The sequence below is a fragment of the Triticum dicoccoides genome, chromosome 4B (assembly GCF_002162155.2).
Source record: "Triticum dicoccoides isolate Atlit2015 ecotype Zavitan chromosome 4B, WEW_v2.0, whole genome shotgun sequence".
NCBI classification, from domain to species: Eukaryota; Viridiplantae; Streptophyta; class Magnoliopsida; order Poales; family Poaceae; genus Triticum; species Triticum dicoccoides.
In genome coordinates this window covers 652,112,976-652,125,310 of record NC_041387.1, presented here as the reverse complement: position 1 = coordinate 652,125,310, position 12,335 = coordinate 652,112,976, and the positions used below count along the sequence as shown (strand labels likewise).

Below are 12,335 nucleotides of genomic sequence, written 5' to 3'. Positions count from 1 at the left end.
CGTTGTTCCACATTGTGTATAACGTGGTGGACGCGGACGAGGAGCACACGGTGACGCACCCCCGGAATCAAAGCCACTTGTGGTCTGTTTGGCGATAAGTGCATATTTCATTTAATTGGCAGCGAGATCACAATACAATGTGCTTGTGTATATGTCAGGAGTAAAGAGTTGCACGTTCTCATTTAATTCGAGGTAGTATGTCTGACAAACATAACAAAGATTTGAACGGGGGCATTGGATGGCAAAGATTTTGGGTACATGCTCATTTAATAAAAACGATCAACATGAAGCACTGTAAACTGTAAAGATAGAAATTGTCTCCTTCACTGATGGCCTATAACAATTTCGTTTGTGTTTATGTCACAAGATACATTTGTTTTGATTGTGACAATTATGTACTTTTCTCATAATTCGTATTTAAATTCTCAGGTTTCTTAGAAGAGAAAAAATTCTGCTATTTTCAGAAAAGAAAATTACTATGATCCTTTTCTAGAATTATTACCATGGTGTTCTTGGTTTATCACTTAAGATAAAAAACAACATGAAATGTGTTGAAAAATCTCTTTATTTTATTTACACAATTTTCTAGGATTTTGCATTGAAAGAAATTTCCTAGGAACTTGGTACAAACTAAATATTAGAGGTATTATACGATCCAAAACGGGCCAGGCCCATTAGGCACCAATCCTTCCTTTCGATATTTTACATGTCGGTTTAGGCTTTATTTCTATTTGCCTTTTCACTGCTAGTATCATTCTTCTTCTATTTTTGGTTTTGTTTTTTGTTTTATTTTATTTTTTTCATTTTCGGTTTTTTCGCACACATATTTTTGCTGTTTTTTTTCTTTTTGTTGTTCCTCTTGCTTCCTTCTGGTATTTATTTTTTTCTTCTAAATTAATCAACATTTTTTTTGCAAAAATCAGTATATTTTTTAGATTTATGAAAATAGATTCCAAGAACGTTTATTACTTTAGTGAACAGTTAATTCTTAACTTAAGTTTTGAATTTATGATATTTTTTATAAAATTTACAAAGTTTTTTTTGTATATTGTTTTCTAAATCAAAACTGACTAAACAAAATAAAAATCAGAAGTTTTTTTTTGTTTTGAAGAATTCATCCTGTTCCATACAAAGAGACCAGGAAAAAATTGGGAGATGTTAAATTTTTTGCTGGACACAGTGGTTGACACTTTAGATTTATTTTAATCTGCCCTATGTGCTACCTGGACTATCCGCAAAAGTTTTTGAAAAGAAATCAGAGAGAAGTGGCGCTAGCAGCAACACATTACACATGTCTGTCTGTAGTAGTATAGGTTTTTATTAAGCACTGTATATCGGTACATTGGTACCCAAACCCAATCATGTTGTGATCATGTCATTACATACATTTCCCAATCCAATTGCTAGATAGTAAGACATACATACAGAGGCTAATTAAGAGAATACAAAAGCAGAAAGAAAGCATGCATGAGGAAGAAGAAGAAGAAGAAGAAGAAGAAGAAGAAGAAGAGAGGACGGTGGGGCTAAGCTAAGCTATCTAGCTACTAGTACAGATCGATCGAACAGCTTCTTACACTCTATACTAGAACCAAATTCAGTTCAGGTTCCTGATGGACGAGCAGCTAGCCGACGACCCTGCAGTTGGTCCTGATGGTGCCTTGGTTGTCGGTGAGCACGCCGATGGCGCCCATGGCGACCATGGCGCTGGCAAAGTCGGTCTGGAAGGTGCCGGGGCTGGCGGTGTAGCCGAGGACCTGCGCGGCGGTGCTGTTGTCGGCGAGGAGGGCCTGGTCGGAGGCGAGCAGGCCGCGGTTGGCGGCGACGTTGGCGTAGTAGTTGGTGTCGAAGGTGTTGGGCGTGACGGGGTCCATGGCCACGGGCTGGCTGGCGCCGGACTGCGGGCACTGCGTGGTGAGCGTGGCCAGGTAGGCCGGGTCCATGCTGGGGTCCTTGCCGCCGTTGGTCCCGTACGAGTAGAGCCGGCTGCTGAAGGAGCTGCACTGCGCCATACCCACCGTGTGCGCCCCTGCAGAGCAAGTTCATGTCCATTCAGTCAGAAAATCTTTCTCTCTCGGGCCGTCGGTTCAGTACGTGGGCTGAGGTGGTGACTACGTGCGTAAGTACCTGAGAGCGCGACCATCTGGGCCTGGGAGAGGCCCTTGGAGCCGAAGATCTGGTTGAGCTGGTTCACGTTGGCGGTCGGCGGCGGCAGGTTCCCGTTGGTCTCCCCCGCCACCGAGACGTTGCCGTCTCGTCGCCCGGCCGGCACCTGGTACGAGCTGCCTCCGACCTGCACACACATTCACACACATCGTCAGTTAATTACCATCCTACTAAAACTAAAACTGCACGCCATTTTCACGACTCTTAGAAATCATCATCGTTTTCAGAGAAGACGCCATTAGAGCAATCAACGTCTGGTACACGGAGAGGATCAAACAGAGACTGTTTGGGGGTCGGTGGCGGCAGTACACTGTCGTTAGCTTAATCTGTATCCACCATTGTTGCGTGCCAGGATTTGCGAGCACTGGCCGCCAAAAACCACGGGCTAAGGACGGATCGAGACGCGTCACATGGACATGGTTGGTGAGCCGGGCCGGGGCGGGGGACGACGGCTCGGCATCGGCATGGGGGGCTCCATGCCATGGGGGGCTCCATGCCATGCCATCTAAGTGGAGGACGGCTCGGCATCGGCATGGGCCGGGGCGGGGGACGACGGCTCGGAACGGAGACAGAAATCATGGCATGTGCCGGCCACATGGGGCGTGCGACGGATCCACGTAAACTAGTCGGCCCGGCCACCAACGCACCCCGGCGTGCGCCGCTCGATGACCAAGATCCCCTACATAAATAGCATCCCCTCTTTGATTATCGCCGCCAGGCGCACGCAATGCTGGCTGATTGACAGGAACTCCGAACCGCCGGTCATCACCGGCGCTCTGCTCTGCCGGTACATGTCCTTTTCTTTTCAAGGTTGTTCGCCTGATGTGCTGTTTCCAGCTCTCTGAATGCAAGTTCACTGTCACTCATTGTCAGCCACACACTGGCAGTGCAGTGCACTTGATCGTCAAGGAGTTTTTAGCCCGCGAAACAAACGAGTTGGCCACAAATTCTACCAAGTGTTCAGCACTAATGGTTTTTCGTGAAGGATATCTTGTCCGTGATGAGAGTTGAGAGTCGACTTGAAACAGGCCCCGTACGTCAGTGAAAGAGCAGCACGAATGCCAATGCTGCAACGGTCGTATCGTATCAGCCCCGAACGACCCACAACACATTAACTGCTCTAACCAGCTGAAAATCTACAAATACTCCTGCCACTACAGTACAGTGGTTAGCACTGCTCCTACCAGCAGTACCGATACCCCTACCGACCAGCGGATTGTACCGTTGTCTGCGCGTAGTAACTAACTGAAGAAGTAATTAAGGGCCTGCAATCCTGCATCGGGAAAGAGCGGCAGATCGCTTGGGTATCTGAACTTCCTGCGCTGGGATGCAGTCCGCGATCTCCCTTGCATCGAGACCGGAGCAAAGCTCGGGAATGATCGGCATCTGCCACTACGCGCACCCATCTTCTACTTCTACTACTACTACCAGTTAAATTTTTTTTTTTAAAAAACGAGTGGCAACAGGCTCAAAGTAAACTTTCTTGCCCCTGGTTGCTTGCTTTTCGAGAAAAGGCGGTCGGTTCCTTTCAGGCCCCTGGTTGCTTGCTTTTCGAGAAAGATACACAGCAAAGGCAAAAGAGAGGCCCGGGGATCGATCGATCGTGGCATCGTTAAAAAGGCTTGATCGGAGATCGGTCGAGGCCCGCGCCACATGCATGCTTCCATATTCCGACACCACATTCCTCCGGCCCCACCGGCCGGCGATCTGCCGAACGAACTCTCATAGAAGCTCCTGACACACACACACACACACACACGGTGACCTCTAGTGAATGGAAGAAGCTGAACGTAACGTACCAGGGCGAGGGCGTCTCTGGCGGCGAAGGCGAGCACGTCGGCGCAGGAGACGACGCCGTAGCAGGCCTGCTCCAGCCGCGTCTTGGCCGCGTCGATCACCTCGAACCCCCGGAGGCTCGAGTTTGGCGGCGCGTCCTTCTCCGCCTGGTTCCCCGGCGTCGAGTCCAGCAGCACCGACCCGTCGCACCCCTGCATCATGCACCGACACCACACCGCAAACAACACATCAATTATTATCATGAATCACATCCGCCGCGATGATCGATCGATCGAGTAGGAGTTGGTGATCTATATGATGTCAGGTCCATGAATGAAAGCAACCAAGCATGCACTGTCAAGCATCGCTCCAACCCAACGCGTCACCCTCGAGCGGTTGGGGGTTAGCGTCGAGGCTCTATCCAATTTTGCCAAGAAAGAAGACAAAAAAACAGCGGAAAAGGATGGACTCATATGGCAACGGCCTGTCAGACTGTCACCATTCAGCTCCCGATCGATCCATACCCGCATCTACCACTTGCTCCTCGCTGTAAATAAAAGAGGAAGAAACTGCCGAAGCAGAGCACGGCGCACGGCAAAAGAGGACATTCAGCGGGCTCCTCCACATGCAAGCCAAGGACACCGATCCCCACGCTGACATCACGCAGCATTGGATCACTCACCGCATCTCTACTTGTCTATCTATCTCTCCTACCTCTGACCTCGATCCCACGCCAAGCAACAAGAGAACTGAGCTCTTGTCCATGGAAGGAAGGGAATCGGAGCTAGCGGAGGTGGAGGTATCGAATTGCGATGGAGTAGTAGCACGTACCCTGACGAAGCAGTCGTGGAAGTGGAGCCGGAGGAGGCCGGCGGCGGTGCCGGGGCTGCCGGACACCCCCTTGCTGACCTCCTGCTGCACGATGATCTCCGCCGCCGGGCACAGCGTGTCGTAGTACCCGACCTGCAGCTGCGCCCGCGCCGTCGCCGCCGCCATCGCCATCACCACCACCGCCGCCCACAGCCGCAGCCGCATTCGCGCTCCTCCTCTGGCCGCCGGCGCCTCCATGTATGTATATCCCTGGCCTAGCTCCCTGGATGACCGGCCGGACAACCAATTCTGGTCAGGTCTTGCTTCCTTAAACCAGCGGCAATTAATCCTCGACGCTGGAGCCTGGAGGCCGCAAGAGATATATAGCAGCAGCAGCAGCAACTTTCCGGTGGCGCTATCTAATCTGTGGGATGCCGATGCTATCTTCTTAACTTTGGTTAAGGATGGAGCCGAGGAGAAATCGGTGCGAGTCCAGGTGGGAGCGGAGGCCGGTTTTGTAGGCGGGCGAAGGCGAGTGAGGCAGGGTGGCACGAGCCATGTGGTGAGAGTGGCGTAGTAGCACAACTAGCTTAGTGGAAGAGAGGGACCCGGGCCCAAACTTTTTGGGCTATCATTGAGGCGATAAAATTAACTTTTGTGGATGTGATCCATGACGGAAAGACCCATCCATTCATTCATCTGTGAAATTCTTCCTACTTTTCGGGTTTTGATCTGATCTGCTGCTGCGTGCCACAGATTGATTTACCGGGGATGGATCGAGGGAGGGGCAATTCGATCGGACAATGTCAGTGTGATTGCAGCGGTGAGCAGTGTATACCAATGTGGCGAGACGGAGCATGTGACACAAGAGGGTGCGTTGCGCCAAGCTGGCGCCGCAGATGATTAGTCGATCAATGATTGCTTCTTCTTTATGTGGGTTGGAACTTTCCTCTCTGCTCTATCGCGCTCTGAGAGCCACACCCATGCGCTCTGTGAGTACTGGCCTGGCTGGCCCCAGTAGTTTCTGTTCCGCTACATCAGAATCTGATGCCAAAAACGAGATATGGACTGACGGACGGACGGACAGGGGCAGAGATACTCCATCCATCACGGAGTCATATCTGCTTGGAGCCTATGCAATTTGTGTGTCCCCTACAACGAACATTCGGTGGTAACTTAATGCTATCCAGTACAGTCTTGCGGTTATCAACTGATTTGATCTAGACCCCTGTCCTCCGTCCGATCTCCGGTGTACCGTGTCCTAGTTGGTTAGGTCGGTGTGAAATTAAGGTGTGAGTAGGCTTTGCTTCAGTTTGCAGCGCACTCCAACTCCACCCTGCAGCTACTTGAGTTAAGTGCTGATGTGCCATGACCATGATCGTCTCTTGATTGCTACTGAAACTAGTAGTTGCATCCGGTACGCTGTCAGCTAAGAGCTAACGCGGAATCGCCGACCCATCGAGTTTGCCAGCTCGGGCGACACCCAACATGCACGCTCCATGGCTTAACTGATGGACGCTAATAACTGCCACACGTGTGCATATACGACATGCACCCACACACCATGTGTGGTGTGAGTAGGAGGCAGCCCACACGGGCTGTGTGTAGGCGGACATTAGAATTGCTCATACGTGTGGGCGCGGCTACTTCGTGCCACACGTCCAACAAATACTACTCATCTCCACCCCGTGCGTGTGGCACGAAAAAAAAATGCCCACACGTCCTGACACAGCTACGTTTGGTACCCCGCGGGATGACGATTTAGTTGCCATCCTGGTTGGCAGATGTAGTTATTTGGGATGGCAAGTGTAGTTGTAAAAGCATGGCAACTCTATCTGTTTTGGTTAACTATAGTTGACATGTCTAATTTATGGTAGTTGTCGCGTGTAATCAAACCGTAGTTGCCGTGTGTGATTAACTACTTGCCACATATGGTCAAAACAGTAGTTACCCTATGTGTTTACCTAGTTGTCACGTATGGTCCAACCATAGTTGTCATGTATTGTTAATCACAGTGTCCATGTATGTTTATCTGGTTGCCACGTACGCGCAACTGCAGTTGCCGTGTAGCAAAGAATCACAGTTGCCATGTGTGTGTACCGAGTTGCCACGTCACGTAACTGCAGTTGCCGTGTAGCAAAGAATCACAGTTGCTATGTGTGTGTACCGAGTTGCCACGTTCGCGTAACTGCAGTTGCCGTGTAGTAAAGAATCACAGTTGCCATGTGTGTGTACCGAGTTGCCACGTTCGCGTAAGTGCAGTTGCCATCCACAAGGTAGGAGTGTCGTGTGGGCGAAAAGCAGTTCGCCCACACGCGCATGACCTAGGTGGTGGCTGTGTGGGCGAAAAGCAGTTCGCCCACACAACGCAGCTGGCAAACAGCGTGGTGCGGGCGTGTGGGCAAAATTTTCAACGCCCACACACCAGCCCCGTCCTACGTGGCACACCAAATTCACCTTTTTGTGTCAAGATTCGTGCAAAAGACAGTGAACGGCGATCCGGACGTGTGGGCGAGTTGGGTAACGCCCACACGTGTGGGCGTTAGTGTTTTCGTAACTGATTGCTGCCTTGATTTGACTCCTGCCAGCTTCTGCTTCTTCAGAAAACTAATCTCTTCTCTTTTTATCTCTCTCTCTGAAGATTAATGATTAAAGCAGATCTCCGGGAGTATATTTAACTGAATGAGAGGACATGCCAGGAGAGGTGCGTCAGTGCGGTTAGTTCAGGCAAATCGACTAGTAGTCGACAACCGGGCCCCAGATCCGACTGCCTTCCTCGTTAAGGAGTGTGCTGCAAAAACTTTACCCAAAGGAATGAAGAACGGAAAAGGCAGGTCCCTGCAGTTTCTAGGTAAAGTTACGGATGATTAGTTAACACCTGGAAGGTAAAAAGGCTGAGGGCAGCATGAACCTGCTGCCAGTGCAGGTGCTTTTGGAACACAAACCACTGAATGTATGTTCGATTAGTCAAGCCAAGAAGACAGTGTAGGTTCAGTTCAGTGGTTAGAAACGTATGTTGGGTTTCATTCAGACGATGGAAGAAACAGAATCCTCATTTCTTAACTGCATGCCTGCCTGGTCTACAGACTGATGGATTGATTAATTACAGGTGTGGTGCTGCCTGCCTGCACATGCAGGTCGTGTTTGGTGGTGGAAGCTGCGTGCAAGCCGTGCTAACAAGGACCTGGCCCCTATTTATAGCGTATATCAACCGATCAATCCGCCATGGACTGCTGTCGGTTTGACCGCAATCGGAGGACCCCCATGTTCTTTTCCTAACAACCAGTTTGCAATTGTGCATGCATTACAGCTGTTGGAAACAGTTCTGTCTTTCCCATGTGCGGGCAGTTGTTAGCGTAGGTTATTACGTTAATGTTCAGTGCTAAATGTGTTGAGTGCTGAACTCTAGAGCAACGTAGATCGTTGGATCAAAGTGATTTCATGGATGAGATGAATTGGATCCGCCTAATTGGTGCTTTTTTTATATATCTGTGAGTGGATTCACTGAATCATGATATATGGAGCAGCCACCATAAAGAAAGAAGACATCATGGACTTGCTTAGTGAGGACTGAAGAGGCGACTACAACATGCAACGAGTCTCCTCCTGGCAATAAGAAACGAAGAAATGCTAGCCTCATGAGTGGATAGTTGATAATCTTTCCTGAAAAAAAGCGAGAATTGGCTCCATCCACCTAGCAGCTTCTTACCTAGCCCTGTCTTGTGCTCATCCCTACTTTGCCGGCTCCGTTACAAAGCTTGATTGATTGATTGCTTTTCTTTCATCGTGGCCATTTCCATTTTGCAGCTTTAATCAAGGAGAAAAACTCGAACTAGAATTGTTCTTACCAACTTGCTTGTCCGGTTCAGCAAACACTGAAGCTGATGAATCTTTTTCAGGGCTGTTGTTAGGTTTCTTCTTCTTTTTTGATTAAGGACGGAATCCACGGAAGCTCAAACTAGAATTGTTGTTACCAACTTGCTTGTCCGGTTCAGTAAACACTAATTAAACCTGCTGAATCTTTGCCTGGTTGTTAGGTCTCTTCTTCTTTTTTAATCAGGGTAAGCACATGTTCTTAGGTAGGCTCTCAGGGTTGCTCGACACATGACAAAAGCACGTCTACAGCGTGGCCGATCCATGCGTCACCCATCACCCGAATAACTAAAGCAGGCATACGCTTTGCCAAAAGCTCGCAGCACAGTTTTTGGAAGCTCTTTCCTATCAAGAGAGAAAGGAAGATCTTGCACACCACACATCTCTCACGCGCAACGCAATGTACGTGTCCGAAACTCAATCAATGTATAACTCCACTGCATTTGCAAAGCCGGCCAAAAAGATACTCCAGATTATGAGTGACGTGTAGTGAAACAAGTGTTTGTCAGTTTACGACCCTGCAGTTGGTGCGTATCTGGCCGTCGCCGCCGGTGAGCACCCGGATGCCGCCCATCCTCACCATGGCGTCGCCGAACCGGGTCACGAACAGGTAGACGTTGCCGGCGTTCTGCGCCACGAGCGCGGCCGTGGCGTTGTCGGACGTGAGCGTCTGGTCGGAGGCGAGGACGCCCTGGTTGGCCAGCAGGGCGCGGAAGTAGCCCGTGTCGAACGTGTTGGGGCTGCCGGCGTCCATGGGCACCGCCTTCGGGCTCCCCGGCGGGCACTGCCGCGCCAGCTCCGCCGCCTTGGCCGCGTCCATTGCCGGGTCCTGGCCCGTGCCCGTGGTGGCGTTGTACCCGTGCAGCCGCGCGCTGAAGGAGCTGCAGTGCGTCACGCCGACCGTGTGCGCGCCTGAACGTATTCAAATGAGAAATGCAGAGAGGGAAAAAAAATGCCACGGGCCGCCCGAAGCTGTCGATGTAAGTTGGGCTGTGGGTGTTTGGGTGGGCTAGGTACCTGAAAGCGTGACCATGTCCTCTTGGGAAAGCCCATTCTTTGCAAAGGCTTCAGTGAGGTGAGCCACGTTCGCCGTGGGCGGGGGCAGGCTCGCCTGCGCGTCGGACGCCGCCGACACGTTGCCGTCCCTCCGCCCGGCCGGGACGCCGTACGGGCTACCGCCGGCCTGCCATTGACGGTGTGTAAGCAAGAGCTGAACAAAGCAGTGTCCTCATAGGCTCCTAGCAATATGAGCCTTGTCGCCGTACGTACCAGGACGACGCTGTCACGGGCGGCGAAGGCGAGTATGTCGGCGCAGGAGACGGTCCCGGCGCAAGCGGCCTCCAGGCGCTTCTTGGCGGCGTCGATGACCTCGAACCCCCTGAGGCTCTTGTTGGGCGAGGCGTCCTTCTCCGCCGTGCTGTTGGCCGTCGAGTCCAGCAGCACCGACGCGTCGCAGCCCTGACACGAACCACAGTCAACCGCGCATCAATACATCGCTGTCATTTTCAATGGAGCTGGAGCGCACGCCTGCATATCGCAACCTGCATTTCATACTGGCTAGTAGTGCAAACCTTGACGAAGCAGTCGTGGAAGTGGAGGCGGACGAGGCCGGCGGCGAAGCCGGGGTAGGCGCTGACGGCCCTGCCGACCTCGTCCCTGACGATGACCTCCGCCTGGGGGCACGAGTGCGCGTAGAACCCTACCTGGAGCTGCGCCTGCGCTCGCGCCTCACCGGCCAGTAGCCACATTGCGACAACCGCGGCGCCAACCACCACGACCAACGCCATGAGACCACTGTCAAATGTCGATTGGGTAGCTACTAGGTAGGCGAACCGAGACCGCTGCGTCAAAATCTGCACGGCGAGGTGAAATTTATAGGGACAGATGGTGCCAAGGAGTGTGCCAGTTACTCTGGTCAGCAAAGGGGCAGGCAGCTCGGCAGTGTAGTGCTAGGCATGTGGAGGCTGGCTAGAAACACGGCCAAGATTTTGGGGCATGGCATTGGGATTAGCCTGTAGTGGGTGCAGCCGTACGCGCAAGTAGCCGGCAAATCAGGGGCGTCGTGTGTTTTCTTCTTCCGCTCCACTGCGGTTTCCAAGGGCCAAACTGGCTCATCTTTACGAATTAGTACAAACTGGAGCTTGCTTGTGGGTCGGTCAAGGCATCAGTCTGGTTGCCCGCTGTGATCGATGGGGACGGAGCCAAAGTGCCCAACATATCGTGCTCTTCTTTTTTTTTTTTTGACGAAAAGCTGTCAGCGCAGCATTTCATTGAATATATATATATATATATATATAGAGGAAATTTGGTACGGAGCATACACCTAAATCCCCAGCAAGGGATAAAAGATGATGATGACAGCTCTCGTCTTGGTTGTGGTGATCGAGGTGGTTTTTGCAGGGCATGTCATGGTAGTAGATTTGGTACAAATGCAGTACTATTACCTCCATCCCAAATTAATCGATATAGATTTGTCTACATACGGATCCATGTATCTAGAGAGCACATGGCAAAACGGCATGCAATGTTTATATTTTTCGACAAAATGCAATGTTTATATGGGCTTCCAAATTGCACGTACGGTGGTGCATTGTACCCATGTGATGGTTGCCTTGAAGACTGAGGTCAGGTATGACATATGTGCGTTTGTGATACACGGCGAGGGAATGATAATCAATAATGTCAGCGCATGTTTTGGGGCAAAAAACGGCTCCATGGGCGCGGCGGCCATGTGAGGGCGCGCGCGACAATAGTCCACTGACAGAGATATGTTTTGTCCGGGATGGCAGCAAATATAGTAATGGTGCGACGTACACTAACCACCTAATTCGATTATCAAACTGCAAGTGATGTTACCGTCAGTGGACTGAGAGTCAGGGCAGGGCTCCAGGTTTTGGTAGCACGCGCGTCCGGGTGACCACTTGTCAGGATCTCTGAACACTGACTGCTGCAAAGTGTCGATTTCTTCAGTTAACGGAGTACAGCTTCGCCATGCCGAAATCAAGCTCGGCCATTGATCTTCCATCCAACCGTCCACACTGCTTCGACGTTGATTCCAGATCCGACGGTCTTCGCCATCCCATGGGTTGCTGTTTGAACTCCGACAAATGTGCACTGCTTACTTTACGCCTTTTGCTGATTCTGCAGGTAGAAACCATATCTCTTGTATTGGGTAAAACCCTACCTGCCGTGTTCCGGCTGGCCCCCTTTATGTGCACCTGAGAGTGCCTAAGAGCATCTCCAGCCGTTGGTCCCTCAGGAGGGGCTAAAAATCGCTCCCTGGAGGCGCACCGGCGCTAACCCGCGCGCTGGGGGCGTAATGCCACCCAGTCGCGGCGTCCACGTTATTTTAAAAAATTTAAACACAGCACAAACACGGCATAAACACGGCGCAAATTCATTGCAAACTTCGGCGAGTTCGTTCAAACTTAAACATATTTTACAAAAAAAGAAAAAACTACTAGGGGCCGCCACTCGCCATCTCCATCGCCGCTCCTCGCCGTCTGCCTCGCCGCTCCCCGCCGCCCGCCGCCCGCCCTCGCAGTTCTACATGCCGAGGAGGCTGTAGAACAGCGTGTAGGCGCCGCCGCCGCCGCCGTCGTCATCGGCGGCGGCGGCGGCGTCGCCGCCTCTGCTGCCGCCGTCCCTGCTGCATCCCTCCCCCGGTTGGCGCGGCGGGTTGGACGGTCCGGGGGCGCCCTCGTCGTCGTCGC

General features: G+C 51.5%; 2 protein-coding genes across 2 annotated transcripts; both read right to left on the bottom strand.

Moving 5' to 3' along the window:
- Nucleotides 1-1,294: 1,294 nt before the first annotated feature.
- LOC119292051 (peroxidase 5-like) lies at nucleotides 1,295-5,288 on the bottom strand. Its single transcript, XM_037570882.1, has 4 exons — nucleotides 4,771-5,288; nucleotides 3,963-4,151; nucleotides 2,125-2,290; nucleotides 1,295-2,026 (listed from the first exon to the last, which is right to left on the bottom strand). The coding sequence occupies exons 1-4, from the start codon at nucleotides 5,005-5,007 to the stop codon at nucleotides 1,623-1,625; spliced, it is 996 nt and encodes a 331-aa protein (XP_037426779.1). The 5' UTR covers nucleotides 5,008-5,288; the 3' UTR covers nucleotides 1,295-1,622.
- Nucleotides 5,289-8,863: 3,575 nt separating this feature from the next.
- LOC119294179 (peroxidase 5-like) lies at nucleotides 8,864-10,454 on the bottom strand. Its single transcript, XM_037572420.1, has 4 exons — nucleotides 10,194-10,454; nucleotides 9,892-10,080; nucleotides 9,640-9,805; nucleotides 8,864-9,534 (listed from the first exon to the last, which is right to left on the bottom strand). Exons 1-4 carry the CDS (start codon nucleotides 10,407-10,409, stop codon nucleotides 9,128-9,130), a joined length of 978 nt encoding a protein of 325 aa, XP_037428317.1. The 5' UTR covers nucleotides 10,410-10,454; the 3' UTR covers nucleotides 8,864-9,127.
- Nucleotides 10,455-12,335: the final 1,881 nt, after the last annotated feature.